The sequence below is a fragment of the Sus scrofa genome, chromosome 7, assembly GCF_054392235.1.
Source record: "Sus scrofa isolate SSC_HxYL_T2T_F1_AM1 chromosome 7, Sscrofa_HxYL_maternal_Yorkshire_Landrace_v2.0, whole genome shotgun sequence".
Lineage (NCBI taxonomy): Eukaryota > Metazoa > Chordata > Mammalia > Artiodactyla > Suidae > Sus > Sus scrofa.
Genome location: NC_139389.1, coordinates 62,771,958 through 62,792,385, shown reverse-complemented (window position 1 = coordinate 62,792,385; position 20,428 = coordinate 62,771,958). Strand labels below are relative to the sequence as shown.

General features: G+C 47.9%; 3 protein-coding genes and 1 pseudogene across 4 annotated transcripts in view; all 4 read right to left on the bottom strand.

The window, feature by feature from the left end:
• Positions 1–19,124, bottom strand: part of LOC100737631 (myeloid-associated differentiation marker-like) — a 60,157-nt gene extending 41,033 nt beyond the window's left edge. The window contains exon 1 of the mRNA XM_084966967.1: positions 18,840–19,124. The gene's annotated coding sequence lies outside the window, so the exon portion shown is untranslated. The remainder of the gene's footprint in view (positions 1–18,839) is intronic.
• The window catches only part of LOC146401622 (uncharacterized), a 33,691-nt gene that overhangs the window by 9,901 nt on the left and 3,362 nt on the right, over positions 1–20,428 (bottom strand). The gene's annotated exons all lie outside the window — the stretch shown is intronic.
• On the bottom strand, positions 2,386–6,485 carry LOC100736871 (myeloid-associated differentiation marker-like). Its single transcript, XM_021098955.2, has one exon. The coding sequence runs from the start codon at positions 6,238–6,240 to the stop codon at positions 5,263–5,265; it is 978 nt and encodes a 325-aa protein (XP_020954614.1). The 5' UTR covers positions 6,241–6,485; the 3' UTR covers positions 2,386–5,262.
• LOC146401623 (myeloid-associated differentiation marker-like) lies at positions 17,598–19,189 on the bottom strand (annotated as a pseudogene).

The following is a 20,428-nucleotide window of genomic DNA, read 5'->3' as shown; positions in this document are numbered from 1 at the left end:
ATTCACACAGAACATCTACTGAACACCGGAAGACCTTAAACCTCCAAAAAAGGCAAGAAACCCTCCACATAACTGGGTAGAACAAAAGGGAGAAAAAAGAGTGAGAGATAAAAGGAATCAGGATGGAACTAGCACTCCTGAGCGGGAGCTGAGAAAGAGGAAAGCAACCCATAACCTGGGAAGCCACCTAAACACCAGGGATATTGGCTGAGATGGAAGGACCTCTAAGGGCTAATAAAAGCACAGCAGCTGTACTGAGGAGGGTAAAGGAGGTGAGAGCCACACAGACCATTTGCACCAATGCCCCAGACACCACAGCATGAGACACTTGGGCAGGTGCTGTGCACTGAGACTCAGGCTCTGGATGTCCATTCCAGGGGTAGGACTAAGGGTTGGCCATGTGGAACCAGCCTGAGGGGCTAGGGTGCAGTGTTCATGGGCTGGGGAGCAGAGTGCCACAGCCAAGAGAACCAGAAGGAGGTTTGGGCCCATAGGAGAAGCAAGAGGCCATTGTTGGGGAGGGTGAGAGGAGGAGTGGTGGACTGCCATAGATGTGCCTCTCACAGAGGCCAGGGTGTCTCTAGCACAGGCTATGGGTGGCAAGCGGCCACTTTCTCTGGCTACAGGAGACCGGTGCCTCTTGTGCGGGCTACAGTTGGCCAGGCACATCTTGCGTGGGCTAAGGGCTAAGTGTGGAGGGCTAAGTGTGACACAGCTCCTCTTGCATAGTCTACAGGCAATGGGGGCAAAAATCAGCTGTCATCTCAGAAACCAGATGGGACTAAACAAAGGGCTTAACACTCTTTTGAGCTCCAGGGTGAGGGGAATGGACCTTGCCTTGGAATTGTGACAAATGACCCTCAACCCCCACCAGATAGGAGGGATGGAGCAGCTGCCCTCCTGAACCATGAGACTTGGACAGTGAGGCTCAGGTCAGCCCATTCCTGGGGAATTTTTTTTTCTTTTCTTATTTATTTATTTATTTTGTCTTTTTTAGGTCTGCCCTTGTGGCGTATGGAGGTTCCCAGGCTTGGGGTTGATTTGGAACTGTAGCTGCTGGCCTAATCCTCAGCCACAGGAACACCAGGTATGAGCCATGTCTGTGACTTACACCATAGCTTATACCAATGCCAGATCCTTAACCCATTGAGTGAGGCCATGGATCAAAACTGCTTGCCTATGGATGCTAGATGGGTTCTTAACCAGCTGAGCCACAGTGGGAACTCCCAGGGCAATTCTTCTACTAAAGCACAGAGGCATCGCCATCCTCCTGGAAAGTGAGATTCCAGGTTCTGTTCATTTTGCTTCAGGAAAATGTAGGAATTTGAGGTTTCTGCTCACAAACTTGTGGAGGTCAATGCACACTTGCTTGTGTTGATGAAAACCTAATCAATTATCGAAGAAGTGGGAAGTTTTATTTGAGCCAAGCTGAGGATTATAACTGGGGAGACAGTTTTTCTGAAAGATTGTCTCCCCAGTTATAAAGCTCTGAGATTTGCTCTGAAGAGGAAAGGGGGGAGGCCAGTGTGTATGTGATTTTGGGGAAGGGATACATAAACCAGGCACACATCCTGGCAATGTCACGGCTCTTCAAAGGAACAGACATCTTAGTTAAGAGTTCTAGTGCTTTTCTAAGTATGGGAAGATGCATGACACTGGGTTCCTACAAATTTCTCCTGAAAATATCTAAGGATCTGAGGGCCCGTTCTACCAGTTTTGCCAGAGCACAAAGTGTCTCATCCTGATTTTAGCCTTGAATTCCATCCAGGGTGGATTGTAGTCAGTGACTGCAGAGGCTAATGGCTTGATTCTTGTAGGTCTGGGTGGTGGGCAACGTTCCTGTTTCACCATCCCCTACCTTTCAGGCTCTATTTCAACCAGGGTGTGGGAAGCATTTTATTAGCCTCTTGTCCAGGGCACTAGGGAGGCTCATGCCGGATCAGGTGAGGATTCCATCCATAGGCTCTCAGGTGTATTACTCACCTGGTCCTGTGACCCGCCGCCAAAAGCCTCTGGAGCACCTGTCTCACGGGTCCGTCAGGCTCCAGGACGTGGTTCCCTTTTGTTGTTCCTTCCCACACCTAGAGTCCCACTGTTACCACCATGGACCTTACAGAACCATACATCAGGTCAACCATTTCAAGTCACCTGGTCATCATTATTTTAAGGCAAGAAACAAGAATCTTGTAAAATATGCAGAATACATTAATCAGATCACAGGTAAGTAGTATTATCTTTTAAGGAACTACATGAGTGGCACTAGAAGAAAAATTCATCTTGGAGTGCCCTCGTGGCCTATCCGTTAAAGGATCCAGTATTTTCACTGCTGTGGCACAGATTCAGCTCTGGCCTGGAACTTCAGCACAGCTAAAAAAATTAATCATCTTTTTTAAATTTTAGTTATTTTTATTTTTTAATAGTGATTTTTATTTTGTTCATTATAGCTGGTTTACAGTGTTCTGTCAATTTTCTACTGTACAGCAAGTTGACCCATCACACATAGATGTATACACTCTTTTTTCTCACATTATCATGCTCCATCATAAGTGACTAGATATAGTTCCCAGTGCCATACTCATTGCTTATCCATTCTAGAGGGAAGAGTTTGCATCTATTAACCCCAGATTCCCAGTCCATCCCACTCCCTCTCCCTCCCCCTTGGCAACCACAAGTCTGTTCTCCATGTCCATGATTTTCTTTTCTGTGAATGTTCATTTATGCCGTAAATTAGATTCCAGATATGAGTGGATATCATATGGTATTTGTCCTTCTCCTTCTGACTTACTTCACTTAGTATGAGAGTCTCTAGTTCCATCCATTTTGCTACAAATGGCACTATTTTGTTCTTTTATGGCTGAGTAGTATTCCATTGTGTATATATACCACATCTTAATCCATTCATCTGCTGATGGATATTTAGTTTGTTTCCATGTCTCAGCTATTGTGAATAGTTCTGCAATGAACACACGGGTGCATGTGTCTTTTTCAAGGAAAGTTTTGCCTGGATGTATACCCAAGAGTAGGATTTCTGGGTCATGTGGTAGTTCTATATTTAGTTTTCTGAGGCACCTCCCTACTGTTCTCCATAGTGGTTGTACCAGCCTACATTTCCACCAACAGTGCAAGAGGGTTCCCTTTTCTCCACAATCTCTCCAGCATTTGTTATTTGTGGACTTATTAGTGGTGGCCATTCTGACTGGTGTGAGGTCGTACCTCATAAAAAAAATCCATCCTTATTGCGGATCAGACATTTTTGCCCTTGGGGAGGTCTGGTTAACATGTAACGCAGATGCACCACTCACACTAGAGGGGAGGGAGGAGGTGCACAGTGCAGAGAAAATTTTTATGTTTAAGTTTTTTTGTCTTGCCTTCAAATACGAATTTTATTTCACTGATTCTTAAGATTTTCTTGCCAGGGGGACAATCCCTGTGAGCCGTCCCCATCCATAGCGCCTGCCCCTGGGTAAGAGACTCAGGCTTCCTCCCAGGACAAGATTGAGAGGCAACCATGAGGGTCCTTCCCCTTCCCTCCCCCACAGCCTACTGGTCTGGCCCCTCTGCCCTGCCCTGCTGACACTAGGATACTGGGTTCTGGGGTTTTGTGTTGTGAATAGGAAAGGAAGAAGGCTTGTGGTGCCTCCACAGCCACTAGTTATTGCAAAGGGATACTGGTCTCAAAGCAGTGGAGCACAGGGTCTCTCTCTCTCTCTCTCTCTCTCTCTCTCACACACACACCCACACACTGAGCATTCACTCGGGTATACATCTTTAAAGAGACACATCCAGGAGAATTCAGGGTATTTGAAGAGCTAGGGGACTGGATGTGGGGCACTGGGGGAGGCAACATCTTGTTTCATAGGCTGGGCCTCACCTCTAGGCTCAAGCTAAGGTGGGGTTGGGGAGCCAGTGGGAGGGGCTCCTAGAAACTGTTTTGGGTGAGGAAAGAAATTGGCCAGGACTCATCTGAGCTCTGGACAATTTGGGGGCAGTTAGAATATTTAGATTTTGGTTTGGTGGGGGTCCTTTGTTTTTTCTCATCTTTGTATTGAGACGAAAAGGCACATTATGAATGTGGGAGAAGGGACAAGGCTTTTCTCTATGACCGACACCAGGGGTTGATGGTAACCCAAGCTCTGGGGAATCTTAAAAAATGACATATATTGACCTAGATCCCACCATGCCTACATCCCCAAGAATCAGGAAGCAGCAGCAGAAAGCAACTGGCACACAGAAACACACCTGTGTGTGCACCACACAGTCAGGCCATGAAATTCCATTCACTGTGGCAGCAGCAATTCCCACACACCCAACCCACCTGACCAAGAAATTTGAAAAGAAGCTTCCTCTTTAAGAATAGAGTCAACTTCCTGGCCAGGAAAAAAAAAAAACAAAAAAACAAAAAACCAAGCAGGCTAACAGCTTTAAGGCTGGCAATGGGCATTTTCTTCTCCCTGAAAAGGCAGGACATGATGTATTTCACAATGAGGCAGGAAGACCACATCACTGCCCCTGAAAACTAGACAGTAGTCTTCAAAATCTTGGGGTTCATTGTCAGCTCCTTTTTTTGACTCCCTAGAGAGTAGTTAAGATGGACATCACCCCAACTTCCCTCAAGATGGCCCTAATTGGTGGTGTTTAGTAAACCTAGAATAATTCTGGAGCCAGGATCAGGTGGGGCTGAGCACCAGGTGGGGCCCATGTTTCCAATGACCCTGCTTCAAGATTCCCATTTGGAAATTGTTGACCTCCTGAATTTTTTTTTTAACTTAAAGGTAATCCACACTGTATACCCCCCTCTTATGAGAGAAAGGGGGCCCAATGTCTAGCTACCACCCCCAACACACCCCAAGACATACACCAACTAAGGCACAGCCAGGGCAACAAGCAGACTTTGGCAACAAGCCCCCTCCCGAAGCCCAGGGTAGGAAGAGCTGCACAGAGGGCTGTGTGATGTGAGTTCAGCACCTTGTGGGGTGGGGGTGGGCGAGGAGGAAGAAGTGTCAGGGTCCACATTGATCAGAGGAGGAAAACTGGGAAGAGGGACTCAGGATACAAGAGAGTCTCAGAATGAGCAGAAAAGGACCAAAAGGAAGAAAAATGTAGAAAATATGAGAATGGAAAGAGAAAGAGGCAAAGCAGAGTTCGGGTAAGCAAAGAAAAGAGGAAGGGAGTCGGAGCCAAAGAAGGGAAGGAGATATAAAAGAGAGTGAGATGAGTGAGGAAGGATGTGAGAAGGGAGTGAGGAGAGCCAGGAAGAAGACGTCAAGGGACGTCAGAACTCTGTAGAGATACCTCTGGTGAGAAGAGTGACTCAGGAGCCCATTGATGATCCTCAGTCCCTACAGAAAACAGACAGGACCAGTACACCAGGTCACCCACATAAATCAGCAGGTTGATGGCTGTCAGGACTGTCACAGCCAGTCGTTGGTCCCAGGCGCACACGGAGTAGGTGAGCTCATCTTTGCAGCTAACATCGCTGGACCGCTGGGGCTGGCCACCCACCTTCTCATCAAACTGGTAGAGAGGCCAGAGGACCAGTGCGCTGGCGTAGAGGAGGACGGAGAGCAGGGTGAGCCCCAGCTGGAAAATGGGGAAGGGGATGGGCAGCCTGTATTCACAGTCCCCCAGGTTCAGCACAAGGACCACGGTGGCATGGAGGAAACAGATGGTGTACACGGCCACGCACCACCTCAGGGCCGGCTGGTCCTGGTACAGGGAGGTGTTGCTGATGAAGGCGAAGATGACACAGGCCGTGAAGGTCTCCAGCATCTTCAGCAGGCCTGGCACAGTGAGCACATAGCAGGTGACACTATTGAGCTTATACAAGTCCCAGATTTCTGCTACTTCCATGGCATAAAGCACATACGCGATGCAGGAGAATGCAGTGGCAGTGATGGCCCGGTCTCGGTAAGGCCCATAAGGCAGGAACTGGACATAGGTGATGGAATAGGTGATGGAGGCAGAGAGACAGAGGAGAGCAGCATAACAGGCATAGGTGACGGAAAATTTGTACCAGAAGAAAGGGAAACGGGACGGGAACTCACAAAACTGGAGTATAAGGATGATGAGAGTCACAGCAAAACAGAAGCACCAGATGGACAGGGTCCAGTTACCTACCGCCCCCCGCCCAATGCCCATGTCAGCCACCAGGGAGAAGGCCACACAAGTGGAGAACAGCTGCATCCGCTGGAGGCAGCAGTCCACAAACTCATGGTCCGAGTATATCAACCAGGTGGACATGGTAGTTGTGATGTTCAGGCAGGTTGAGGTCACAGGAATGCCAGTGGTCTTTGCTGAGGAATCATCAGAGAAAAATCGACTCTGGAGATGGATTCAGTCAGATGCTTGGAAGAGGCTCAGGGACCTGTGGTAGCTCAGGCTCAGGATCAGCAGAGTTTGAAGCATTGGCTCAGACGCTTGGGTAACGACACAGCTGCTCCAGAATGATGCTCCCCACCCGTCACCCTTGGCCTTGTCAGGAGACTGGTATTATCTCAAACCTCGCACCATGAACATTTGTTGCCTCTTCTAGGTTTTGCCATTATCTATGGAGAAACAGGGTAGGAGGGTCCTTATCTACAATCCCAGAACTTCAAGTCTCTCAAAACTGAAAATGAATTTTTTAAAAAAAATTGTTTTGTGACAAATTTTGACCTAAACAAATATGAGAAAATTAATGGTCTTTGTTTAATTGACTTAGTGGGAATGTTCAAAACTACACTTGCAGAAATACCAATATGTTTTATTACAAGGTACTTTCAGACCCCAGTGAGGTGTTATGTCCTACAGAGTAGAGGCACCATGTCACCTGACTGAAGCTGAAGAATTCTCAGTTCGGGAGCATATCTGGAGTAGTGGGTCCTAGAGATAACTCCATTTTTTGATGAGAAATTTAAGGTTCAGGAAATCCAGTGCCTTCTCTAAACTCCAAAGGCGAGGAGTGGGCACCCAGATAACAATGCCAAAGCTGTGTATTTGAGCCCTGTGCTCTCCAGCCCAGCATTGCACCAGGGCCTGTGGGTGGGAGCCCAGGACCAAAGCTCGGAGCTCTGGGAACCCAGGACCCCCTCAGGGCCACGGAGTCCTTCACAGCAACCTGAAGGGACAGGAGTCTGGCCTCTCCTCCCTGCAGCCACCACTAGAGGGAGCTGCCATCTGAGGGGACACAGCCCCACCCAGAGGAGGGCAGGTGCAGAGGTGAGCAGGGAGAGGTCAGGTTTATCTAAAGTAAGAGGTTTGCCTGAGTTTCCCCACCATCCCTTTTCCATTCTAATCTGTGAACTTGGTGAGAAAAGAAATGCTCCCATTTTGAGGTGTGGGCAGGTCCTTCTGGCTTACACATAAAGGAACTCAAACTTTAGGCTACCAGCCTGTTTGTGACCTATCAAATGTATATTGTACACCTGCTTTAATCATTAAAGCAAAGGACTCATTGACCAGAAATAAAGACTCTGGACACTACAAATAGAGACAAAATGCCCCCCTTCCTGGGACACCAATGCTGGTTCTCCTTCAGGGACAAGACTCCTTCAGCAGGAGCCAAGGCCATACTGTCTCACCATGTTACGTGCTGATCTGGTTTCTTAAAACCTGCATTCAGGGGATCCCTGACTTATTAGATGTTCTCTGTTCTGACTGTGATGAAAACCACAGCCTTAGGAGAGTCTGTCTTCTGGGCTGTTGTACTCAGTTTGGCTCAATTACAACTCTTTTCTATTCTTATTAGACTTTGTTTGTTGATAACTTTCAGCAATGGATGGTATCCCCATCGAAGCATATTCTAGACATGGTCGAGACCTGCCTGACAAGCAGCCCCACGTGTTAGACTTGGAATACAGTGAGCTGGGGTGGCAGAGAGACTGAGCAGGATGCTATCAGGTGTTTCTGGGACAGACCTCTTCCACCACGTCCACTGCCTGCCTCTTGTTTGCAGAAAATAGTCTCCTAGCTCTCTCTCAAGTCACAAAAGCCTGGCTCAAGAATTAATTATTGCAAGGATGCGAACATGTAGTGACAAAAATATCAGTTGGGCCAGGAGGATTGGCAACAATTTAAAGAGGAAATCTGTCATATGGCAGTCACAGAATCTTTGGTTCCTTCCTGAAGTACATAGGTAACAGTATGTGATGCATATTTCAGAGTTCTGTTACAGATATTAAAGTTCCCATGAAACAGAAGTTAACTACATAGTGACCGTGAGCCCATAGTCCTCAGACTGACTGGTTAATGCTGTTAACCCCTGTTTCCCCACCTGTGACTTCACCATCAACCAGTCAGAGAACTGTGCTCAAGCTGATCACGCAAGTCCTCCTTCAGTTTGCCTTTAAAAAAGCTTTCCTGAAACCCATCAAGGAGTTTGGTCTTTTAGAGCATAAGCTGCCCTGGACCCCTTATCTGGCACCTCCCGTTAAACTCTGCACTTTCCTTCACCACCACCTGGTGTCAGGAGGTTGGCTTTACTGCTGCAGGCAAAGGGACCCAAGTGTTGTTCAGTAGCACAAATGGCTGGGAAGATAATGACCTGAGCAAAAGAAGAGAGAGGAGGAGGTAACAGAGGTCAGAGAAGCAGGAGGTGAGCATTTGGACTGAACACCCTTCTCTAGACCAGTGGTTTCCCCCCCCCACCCCCACTTGTGAGTCTCAGACACTGAGGGACACAGGATTATGACCAGGGGGCCTTGGAGCCATGTGACCACCAGTCCCTAGAGTAGGAGGTGTACAAGCTTTTCTGTAAACTTTTAAAAAATAGGACAAGGAATGTATTTTTCGTTTTCGGTATCTAAAATATAGAAAGAAATTCTACAAGTCTGTAATAGAAAAACAACACAATTTAAAATTGCCAAACTGGAGTTCCTGTCATGGCGCAGTGGTTAACGAATCCGACTAGGAACCATGAGGTTGCGGGTTCGGTCCCTGCCCTTGCTCAGTGGGTTAACGATCCAGCGTTGCCGTGAGCTGTGGTGTAGGTTAGAGACGCGGCTCGGATCCCATGTTGCTGTGGCTCTGGTGTAGGCTGGTGGCTACAGCTCCAATTCGACCCCTAGCCTGGGAACCTCCATATGCCGTGGGAGCGGCCCAAGAAATAGCAAAAAATAAATAAATAAAAAACAAAATTGCCAAACTTCCTGACGTTTCAGTGTATCTTACTGATTTAAACACTGCAATATTTTTCATACTTCTTTAGATATCATAGAATTGTAATTTTTAAGTTTTAATTTTTTTTACCCTGTATGCAAATTCAACTCTTGCTCCAGGGGTTCTGGTCTATGAGAATGGCTACTATATACAAAAATAAGAATTAATGTAAAAGATAAATGATTTAGATGCATTAACTTTGCCTAATCAGTCATTGTGCTACTTTGGAAAAATGTATCGATTGTGCATAGCTTGACAAAATAGGCTGGAATATTTTGCAAAGACAAATATATGAATGGGAGGTAAACACAAAAAAGTGCTCAAAATCATTAATAGTGAGGAAAATGCAAAGTGTATCCCCAGTAAGATATCACCATATACCTTAAACAAACACTATTATTATTTTTTCAAAAGAGTGAGCAGAAGACAGGAAACAGTGCCAAGCTGTAGAGGGCCTTAATTTTCACCTGGAGAAGCTTGAACTTTTTTCTTTAAAAATATTTGAGACTTTCGAGAAGGGCAATGACATGATTTTTAAAATAAAGTTTCAGGAAGATTAATCAGACATATATTCATAGAATGGCTAATTTAAATTGAAAAAAACAGTAAAAACATAGTACCTTCTTTACCAGAATGGAAGTATTAAAGTCATTAAAAATACTGAAGATATAAATAAGATAATCGGCTTGTCCAATGGACATGTTTAAAAGTCTAGGAACAAACTTTCTTGCCAAAGCACCAGGAGTCTGTTCCATAGTTTAAACATTTTATAGGACCTTCCCATTAATGGCATTTTTACTGTGTATGCAACAACAGGTGTTGACAGTTAGCTCCCACACTATCATGTAGTAAAAGACAAGGATTTATAAAAAGATGTTGAGGATCGCTAATTATTAGAGACAGGCAAATCAAACCTGCAATGAGGGACCACCCTCACACAGGTCCAAATGGCCATCATTAAAAAGTCTACAGATACCTAATGCTGAAGAGGGTGTGGAGAAAAGGGAACCTTCCTACATTGTTGGTGGGAATATAAGCTGCAGTTGCTGTGGAAAACAATATGGAAGTTCATCAGAAAACTGAAAATAGAATTAGCCTATGATTCAGCAATCCCACTCCTGGGCATATACCCACACAAAACAATTCAAAACAATATACGCACCCCTAGGCTCACAGAAGCGCTATTTACAATAGCGAGGACATAGAAACAACCTAAATGTCCACTGACAGATGAACAGAAGATGTGGTACATATGTATATGCAATGCAATACTACTCAGCCATAAAAACGAATGAAATAATGCCATTTGCAAGCAATATGGTTGCGACTAGATATATCATACGAAGTGAAGAAAGTCAGAAAGAGAAAGACAAATACTATATCATATCATTGACATGTGGAACCTAAACTATGGCACAAATGAACCTATCTACAAAACGGAAGCATACTCACAGACATTGAGAACATACTTGTGGTTGCCAAGGGGGTGAGGGGGTGGGGCAGGGGTGGACTGGGAATTCGGGCTGAGTAGAGGCAAACTTATTACATACAGAATGGATACACAAGGAATTTCTGTTGAGGCGCTGAAGAAACAAATCCAACCAGTATCCATGAGGATGTGGGTTCCATCCCTGGCCTCACTCAGTGGGTTAAGGATCAGGTGTTGCCTTGAGCTGTGATGTAGGACACAGATGCGGCTTGGATCCCGAGTGGCTGTGGCTGTGGTTAGGACCCCCTAGCCTGGAAACTTCCATATGCCCTGGGTTCAGTCCTAAAAAAGGAAAAAAAAAAAAAAAGAAGAACGGAAGAACAGATAAACAACAAGGTCCTGCTTTATAACACAGGGAAGTATATTCAATATCCTGAGATAAACCGTGATGGAAAATAATATTAAAAATGAATATGTATCTATATGTGTGTGTGTGTGTATGTATGAACCCATTTTCTGTAAAGCAGAAATTAACACAAGGGTAAATCAAATCTACTTCAGTTTTAAAAAATAATTTTTGAAAAGACAATGATTCAATGTACTTTTTATGTGAATCACCCTTTTTCTTCTTCACTAAGCCCAATGTTTAGCTTTGCTAACTTTGTTATTTGTCTTTAACAAGACATTCTCTCATTTTCTTTTTTTTTTTCTTTTTATAGCTGCACCTGTAGCCTGTGGAAGTTCCTGGGCTAGGGGTTGAATCAGAGCTGCAGATGCAGTCTACAGCTCACCACAGCAACACTGGATCCAAGCCAGCTCTGCAGCTTGCAATAACGCTGAATCCTTAACCCATTGAGCAAGGCCAGGGATCAAACCTACACCTCATGGACAATATGCTGGGTTCTCAGCCTGCAGAGCCACACCTGGAGCTCTGTTCTCAATGAAGGAAGCAGGTGGTTGATTCACTTGCCAAACATCCTTCTGAGTCATTATTTTATACTGCCACTGCAGCTGTGCCATCAGAACACATTCCTACACTAATCTCTGAGCCACGCTTGTTGACTCTCATTATACTCTTGGATCTTTGGACAATGTCAAGTTGCTCCCTCTCTCTTTCTGTACCTGATCTCATGGTGGACCAATAACAGCTTGTGACCAGTACTAACCCACACAGCACAGAGGAGGAGCCCTATCCATACCAAGCTCTCCCTGGGAGATGATGGGTGGGCCCAGGGTTGGGGTACAAGGGACAGGGCTGAACAAAAGTTCTCAGGTCCCTCCACCCAGGGATGCTCTGATTCTGTGGCTTGGGAAGGAGACAGTCTAATGCTCAGAGAGCCTACCCCATCTTTCTGAACATGCTTCCCCTGATGTCAAGGGAGGGAGGGGTCACTGCTCAGGGGCCAAGCCAGACAGAAGCTCAGATCCATGCTCCCTCACTTACTCTGTGTGGATCAGCAATATTAGGAAACCCTACTTCTTCAGGAGCTATGACAGAGCCCGTGGAAATGCTTCACTTTTTCTGAACACAAATCCCTTTGAGAGGGTGACTATCCCAGAAGCACACATGCCCATGTACTCAAATATTGCCTTCACTTCCGGGGCTTCCACACACATCCTGTAATTCACCCACCCCAGGACCTTCAGTGGGCTCCTGGGTCTCAGGGCAGGAAGCTGGCCTTGGAGGAAGTCACGTGACTCCTGCACTAGTTTTCCCTCAGGTGTGGGGGGATCAGAATCCTGGGCTCATACTTGGGGGTCCCCCTTATGGTGCCCCTCAAATGCCAGAGGTCCCCAAATAGGCCAGAGAGTCCTCTGGAGGCATGACAAGGAGTCTGGACCCTAATCATGATGCCCCACACTCATTGCCATGGTCCCCTTTTCCTTCTCTGACTCAGGGATTCTGGGAACCCCATCGTATGACCCTAGGGAAGGTGACTATGAAACCTTGGAGAAGGTGGATTGCTGCTGTATTTTCCAATATTTGGAAGAAAACTGGTATCAGAGAGATGATTGTGGTCTGGAGTGTGCATCCTGAGGAAATGAGGGCTCTTGAACCAGGCCTCTTTGGTGGAGGAGTAATTTTACACAGTGAGCAGGAGAAGCCAGGGGCATGGAGGACTGAGCAAAATTTATGAGGGAAGGAGGGGGGAGGTGAGAGGGAGGGAGTTTCAAGGTGCAGAATCCAGCAGAGCCAGGTAATTCACAGCCTTGGGTACCACATTAAGCCTTTAGGACTATGTGGTAAGCCATTGTTGGGTTGTCATCAGGGGAATAACATTCATTGACTGAGAAGACTCTGGGGATTTACCCCCAGAATAGGAAAGGGGCAGATGTCCACTGAGGAGTGTTCCAACGAGGGTCCATGAACACTTGGGCTGCAGTGAGGCGTTGTTGACATGACAGGTAAGTGGTGACACTCACAGTGCTCACTGCAGGGCAGGTCTGCTCCAGATCCCCTTGTTCCTCCCAGCAGCCCCGTGAGCCATGTCCTCACTGTCCCCATCTTCCCAGGCACAGGGAGTGTCACTGGCCTGAGATCACACAGCCTGTAAGTAGAGGAGCTGAGATTTGAACCCAGACTGGTGGGCTCAGGATTTTAAAGCCTGCTTGGCATTGACCTTGCACCTTTTTATCAAGAAAGCAGATTCTTGGCTTTGATTCTGTCATACTCGGGGTGACTGTGGACAAGTCCTGCCACCTCTCTGTGGTCCAGCTAAACATCCTCTATGACAAGAGGGTCAGACTAAACACAGGATATTTAAGCTTTCTTTTGAGTTCAAGAGTGAGAGGACTGGACCTTGCCCCGGAATTGTGACAAATGAGCCTCAGCCCCAACAAAATAGGAGGAATGGAGCCACTGCCTTCCTGAACCACAAGGTTTGGACAATGAACCTCAGGGGAAACCACACAGGCATTGGCATCCTCCTGGGAAGCGAGGTCCCAGGGTTGTATTCAATTTGATTTAGAAAATGTAAGAATATGAGATTTCCGTATATGGGCTTGTGGAGGTAAATGCATACTTGCTTTCATTGACAAAAAAGTAATCAATAGTCAATCTAAGAAAGAAATAGAATATTTTCTTGGAGCCAACCTAAGGATCATAAAGTAGGAAAGATTCTTTCAGAAGCCTCCGAGAACTATTCCAAGCAGGTAAGTGATCGGGGGCCAGGACGTAAATGATTTTGGCAAAGATGTACCTGCCATCAAGCACACATTTGGGTAGAAAACCACCAGTCCTCATGAAGAACAGATATCTCAGTTACCATTGTTAGTGTTTTTCTAAGTAGTTTCTAAGTAGGGGAAGATGCAAGAAACTAGATTCATAAACATGTCTCCTGAGTCTAACTCTTTGAGGGCAGGGCCGGTTCCACAGTTTTCCCAAAGCACAAAGTGCCCATCCTGATTGTTGCGCTGAAGTCCTTCCAGGCTGGATTGTGACTGCAGTGCCTAATAACTTGATTTTTGGACAAGGGAGGGGCGAGGAACATTCTTTATATCACAATCCCCTCCCTTTCCGTCTTAATTTCAACCAAAGTTTGGGAGGCTTTTTTTTTTTTTTTTTTCCTCTCTATGGCTTCACACACAGCCTATGAAGTTCCCAGGGCAGGGACTGAATCCAAGCCATACCTGTGACCTGAACCACTACGATCGAATTTCATAACGCACTGTACCACGGTGGAAACTCCTGGGAGGCATTTCTTATCTTGTCCCAGGGTGCTAAGAAAGCTCATTCCAAGCTCAGGCAAGAATTTCCTGGATTGGCCATTCCAAGGGCTACTAGTCCTTTAGTCCTGTTAACAGCAGCCAAATGCCTCTGAACCACCTGTCTTACTTGCCTGTCACGGGCTGGGACATGGTGGCCTCTTGTTGCTTCTTCCCACATCTAGAGTCACACTCTTACCATCATGGAGCTTATACAACTCTCTCTTAGGTCACTCACTTCCAGCTGACCAGATATCATTATTGTTACCAGAGTCTCAATCACAGGTTACATTTGTTAATGTAATCTTGTAAAATAGGCAGAACACAAGGAATAGAGCTAGAGACATCAAAAGTCACGAGTAAGGCATATTCTTCTAAGGAGTGATATTGATGCTGGAAAGCTGTTACCGGAATCTGGGTTCTTGTTCATAGAGCCAAAAAATGAACTTTGCAAACACACAGGCAGCAAGCAAGCAAAGTCATTATGACAGGAAGGCAAATATCTCCCAACACAGGCTGAGAAGGGGAAGAAGAGGCCACCTCTCTTGTGTCCTAGAGGGGTTTTTATCCCTAAAAGATGGGGGTACCAATGTGGGGTCCAGAAAGATGTGGTTTTTTCCCATTGGCCTTGCCCAGTTACCCACATCAGTCCTTGCCCAATAGGGGTCTTTGGGGTGGAAATATCCCTTAGGTTTCATGGTTTCTTTGCCCCTCGATTCCCAAAGACTGAGTCACAATCACTCTCATTCCTTTTCTGTCAGTTGAGGAGTGGGTTAGAGGTTAATGTCCATCTGGGCATAGGTACACTCCCTCTAGTAAACAAGGCCTGTGGGGATGTTACCCCCTGGAGCCCTTAAGCCACAAATGTTTATCAATAGCCAAATCAAAGACTGCATCAAAGCCCATGCTCCTACAGTGACTACCTGAGTTATTATTCTGCCTCAGTATGACAGGGCCAGAGAAAGAAAAACTGATAAATATGGTTGAACAGGTTTCTGCCCTTGGGGAGGTGCAGTTAATGCACAGAGCAGAGACACCACGCACACCAGAGGTGAGGGGGGAGGCCCAAAGTACAGAGACAAATTTGATCCTCCATTTTTTTCTTGTCTTCCCTTAACACATGAATTTCATTTCATTGCTTCTTAAGATTTTCCTACGAGGGAGACCACCTCCGTGAGCCCTCCCCTTCCATCCATCCTGCCCCTGGGTGGGGAACTCCTGCTTCCTCCCAGGATGGGAGTGAGAGGCAGCCCTGAGGGGGCTTCCCCTCCCCTCCCCCACAGCTCTGCTGGCCTGGCCCCTCTGCTCTGCTGTCACTAGGATGCTGGGCTCTGGGGCTTTGTGGCTGAGATTAAATGAGGAAGAAGGCTTGGGGTGACTTCCAGGCAACCAGTTATTATAAGTGCTGCTGATCTCAATGCATGCATGCACTCAGACACATGCATGCACTCAGATACACACACACAGTGAGTATATACAGACATGCACTTTTAGAGAGAGGCATCCAGGTGCTGGCAGTGCCCCACTTAAGAGCTAGGAGACAGGCTAGGTCACTGAGATGGGACCCAGCTGCTAATTTCCCAGAGCCAGGCCACTCCCTAGGTTCTTGCTGAGGTGGGGGTGGGAGGCTGTGGGAGGGGGGGAGGGGGAAGTGGGGGGGTGGAGAGTCAGTTCCCAAACTGAAGAAGGAAATCTGCTAGGCCTATTTTTTTTTTTTTTTTGTCTTTTTGCCATTTCTTTGGGCCGCTCCCGTGGCACATGGAGGTTCCCAGGCTAGGGGTCGAATCGGAGCTGTAGCCACTGGCCTACGCCAGAGCCACAGCAACGCAGGATCTGAGCCGCGTCTGCAACCTACACCACAGCTCACGGCAATGCCGGATCCTTAACCCACTGAGCAGGGGCAGGGACCGAACCCACAACCTCATGGTTCCTAGTCGGATTCGTTAACCACTGCGCCATGACGGGAACTCCTGCTAGGCCTATTTTGAACTCTAGGAAAATTTGGGGCTATTGGGATTTGATGATTTGATGATTTCGGGGTTTGTTCTTTGATTTCCTTAGTCTTTTAGTTAGATTTAACAAAAAAAAGGACTATGGATGGGGGAGAAGGAACCAGGCTTCTCTGTATGATTGACAGCAGCCAGTGATGGGAACCAGAAACTCCAGGGTACTTTAAAGAATCTATATATCCATCCATTTCTAGAGAGCACATGATGTGTGCTCCCAGAGAAGCAGGAAGCAGCAGCAGAAGACAACTGGCACACAACAACACACAGGGTGCCTCACACACACAGTAATGTAATTCCTTTGCCCTGGCAGCAGCAGCCCCCAGCCACCCAAATCACCCTCCAAAGACAAGTTGAAAAAAAACTTATTTTTTAAGTATTGGGCCACCAAGTAATTTTGGTTTTCGTGACCAGGTGAAAGACAAGGGAGAAAAGAAACAAGCCCAGGCTCACATCAGCTTTAAGGCTGACAGTGGCCATGTTCTTCTCCCTGCAAAGACAGGACACGCTGTTGTAAACACTGAGGCGGGAAGACCACCTCACTGCCCCTGCCAATTACTTCAGACAATTGTCTTCAAGCCTCTGCGGTTCTTTGCCAGCTCCTTGTTTGATTCCCCCAAGAGAAGGTTGGATGGAAGGCATCCACCTAGATGGACTCTAGGCCATGGGTGTTTAGTAAGCCTGCAAAGATGCTGGAACCAATCTCAGTGGGGCCGAGCACCAGGCTCAAGACTCCTGCCCACTGGACATTACTGACCTCCAGAGGTTGTGTTTAACTTAAAGGGGAGGTGGGCTGTATAGGCCCTCTCTATAGGAAGACAGGAGCCCCAATCCATAGCTACCCACTCCCATCTCCCAAAACCAGACACACACACACGCACATGCACATGCACACACACACACCATCTAGGGCACAGCCAGGGAGACCGGCAGGCTTTGGCAATGAAATTCTTCTGGAGGCCCAGAGGATGAGGAGCTGCACAGAGGGCTGTCTGATGTGCCTTGAGCACCTTAGGAGGAGGGAGGGGCAGAGACGGAGGACGTCTCTGGGTCCCCAGTGATCAGGAGAAGAAACATGGGAAGACGTGGTCAGCTCACAGGAGATGAGAAGACAAAAGACCAGAAAAGCACCAAAGAGCAGAAAATGTAGAAAAGATGAGAGCAGACAGAGAAAGAGGCAAAGCAGAGTGTGGGCAGCCAGAGAAAAGAGGGAGGGAGACAGAGCAGAAGAAGGGAAGGAAACAGAGAAGAGGCTGGGATGAGGGGGAGGGACGTGAGAAGGGACAGAGGGCACCAGGAAGAGGTCATCAGAGGACACCAGTAAAGAAACTTCCAGTGGAAAAAGTTATTGGGAGCCCCTGGGCTGAGCCTGAGTTCCTACAAGAGCCTCTCGGGCCAAGTACGCGGTGTCAGCCACGTAAAGCAGCAGGTTGATGGCTGTCAAGATGGTCACAGTCAGTCGTAGGTCCCAGATGCAGACGAAGGAGGTAAGGTGATCGCTGCAGCTGTCATCACTGGACCGCTGGGGCTGGCCGCCCAACTTCTCACTGAACTGGTAGAGAGGCCAGAGGACCAGAGCGCTGGTGTAGAGGAGGCAGAGAGCTCAATTTCCTCTACAGGAAAGTAGGGTGGTTGGGCATCCGTGGTCTGTTGTCATGATTGTTCCACGGGGTGGACACAACACCAGGTGGAAAGGGATGGAGTGCAGGACCATGAACCTCACCAGGGCGGACGGGGGCCCGAAACGAATGGGCAGCTGATAAGGCTGCTGTAAATGAAGGCGAAAATGACACAGACCATGAAGATCACCAGCCTCCTAAGCACACCTGGAACAGTAGGCACAATGCAGGATACATCGCCTGTCAAGGCTCAGATCCAGGCCACTTCGGTGGCATAAAGCACAGAAGCCATGCAGGAGGATGTGGTGGCAGTGATGGCATGGCTCTGGGTGGGTCCCTGAGGCAAGAACTGAACATACTTGGTGGCAAAAATAATGGAGGCTGAGAGGCAGAATAGGGTGGAGTACAGGGCATAGCCAGAAAGGAGTCGTCCCAGGAGAAGGGGAGGTGGGATTGGAGCCCGCAAAACTCCACTAGAAAGACGGCGAGGGTCCCACTGAAGCAGAAGCACCAGATGAACACACACCCCTATCCATGCCCCCACTCCACATGTCCTCGCTGGCCACCAGGGAGAAGGGCACGCAGATGAAGAGCAGCTGCAGGAGGCGGAAGAAGAAACTCACGATGGGCATGGAGCCCAGCCTTGAGGAAGCACACATGGTGATGCGGGCAGGCAGGATGCTCACGGCACCACTGTAAGAACCCTGTAGTTTGAGCACCAAAGGCTTCTTAATACACACAGTGCCCGGGTTGGCTGGTTCCTAGTTCCCTCTGCCTGGTCAGCCCTGATTTGTCTTTGTTCTTGTTTTTCCGGAAATATAGGACCACCGACCCCTAGAACAGATGTGCTGATCTGGACCATGTCATGATCACACCCACTTTTAAAAGCCAGCCAGGACCCTCCTGGTTAATGCAAACATCTCCAAAAGCAGAAGCACAGCCTACCCTCAGGTCATGGCCTGCAGCGGTTCCCTGCGTCCCTTCCTGGAGGAATCCTCGCTGAAAGCTGGGGAGTTGGTTCTTTCCCACAATGACGCACTTTCTACCTGGGTTGCTGGCTTCCTTAAGATAAAGCTGCTTTTCTTTGATTCAGTGCTTATCTCTTGGCATTGGCTTCTTGAGCGACTCACAAGTTTGAATTAGGTGACAAACATTGGCCATCCAGGCAGGAGTCAGATCCCCAGGCTCGTGGCCCCTCCACCTCCTTTGGGCTGAGGCCCAGATGCCACTGGGTAGGTTGGGCTCACCTGCTGGGTGGTGAGGATCTGTAGATATGTTCCAGCAGCTGTGGACATTGTTACTTTCTGGAACTTGTCCTGTCCCTCCCACTCATCCACTGTAGCCTGCTTTCACTGTCTGTTGAGAGAAGGAAACTGGCACCTGCAGGAGCTGCCATGCTCTTGACTGAGTGAGCTCAGGTGTGCTCCCTGGAGCCCCCCTTCCCACCCCTCGAAGGGAGGGCTGAACCTACACCTGTGACACACTAGTAGTGCCAATGGCAGGACTTTACTGGGATCCCAAGAAGGAGGATAATGCCATCTGGAATGTGACCAGGATGTATTTTGGCAGGACTGTGGAAGGGGCTCCCCAAGATGTGTAGTTTGAATAAATTCCAAGAGAAGCAACAGGAGGCAAGCAAATCAAACAAACAAACACAACTAAGTAGGCTGCTAGGTTAGAAAGTATTTGGATATAGAAGCTGAGCCCCTCAAAATACTAGAAGGTGGACATGACCTTGACAGGACAATGTGCTCCTGAAACCTGAAGGGAGCCCCAGCGCTGGGAGGCGCTGTCAGGCTGGATCCCTCCCAGATGGTGGACATCACTTAGAAGGGGTTCCACTCTCAGAAGTTGAGGGAGTTACAGCAAGCCTCTGTGTTTGCTGAAAGTGTACAGAGAGATAAGAAGTGCCCTCCAACCCAGGAAGGCCCCTCGGAGAACCTGGGCCCTTCTTGGGAAAATCAGTGCATCTCTGGGAAAGAAAATGCCACTGGATGCAACACTGCCAGAAGCTCAAAGGGAACAAGAAAGTAAGAGGGAAACAGAAAGTCAGGAGCAGATTAGGAGACAGAGGAGAGAACAGGACTATGACTCAGATGATGAGTGAAGGGGCCCAGGGACTCCCCTGGACCCATCCGATGCAACACCCAGTGGAAGCTGGGCCCCCTTCAAGTGTTGTCATTTGGCTGCCTGGAAACCCCCAGGGGGCTGCTGCAGTGGTGGGGTTCCTGTGGCAATGCTCTTCCTCCAGCCTTTGGGATGCCCGCTAGCATCTTGTCTCTAAGCCCCAGTGCTCACTACAGGCCCCACTGCCCAATTCCGCTACTGGGTCGGGATTGCTATGTCAACTAAATTCTCAGGTCACTTCTCCTAAGAAGCAAGGACTTTTAAGGCCAAGTTCCCCTGAGCAGCCCTCGTGCCTGCAGATGCTCTATCCCAACCTGAGGAGGAGAAGGAGGGGGTTCACCCCTCCCTCTGCCCAGATGAGGACCAGAATCTGTGTGGACAGACTACTGGGCAGGGGAAGGAATCCA

Excerpts from the sequence above, each read along its gene's own strand:
- LOC100736871 (XM_021098955.2), bottom strand. The coding sequence starts at position 6,240 with ATGTCCACCTGGTTGATATACTCGGACCATGAGTTTGTGGACTGCTGC.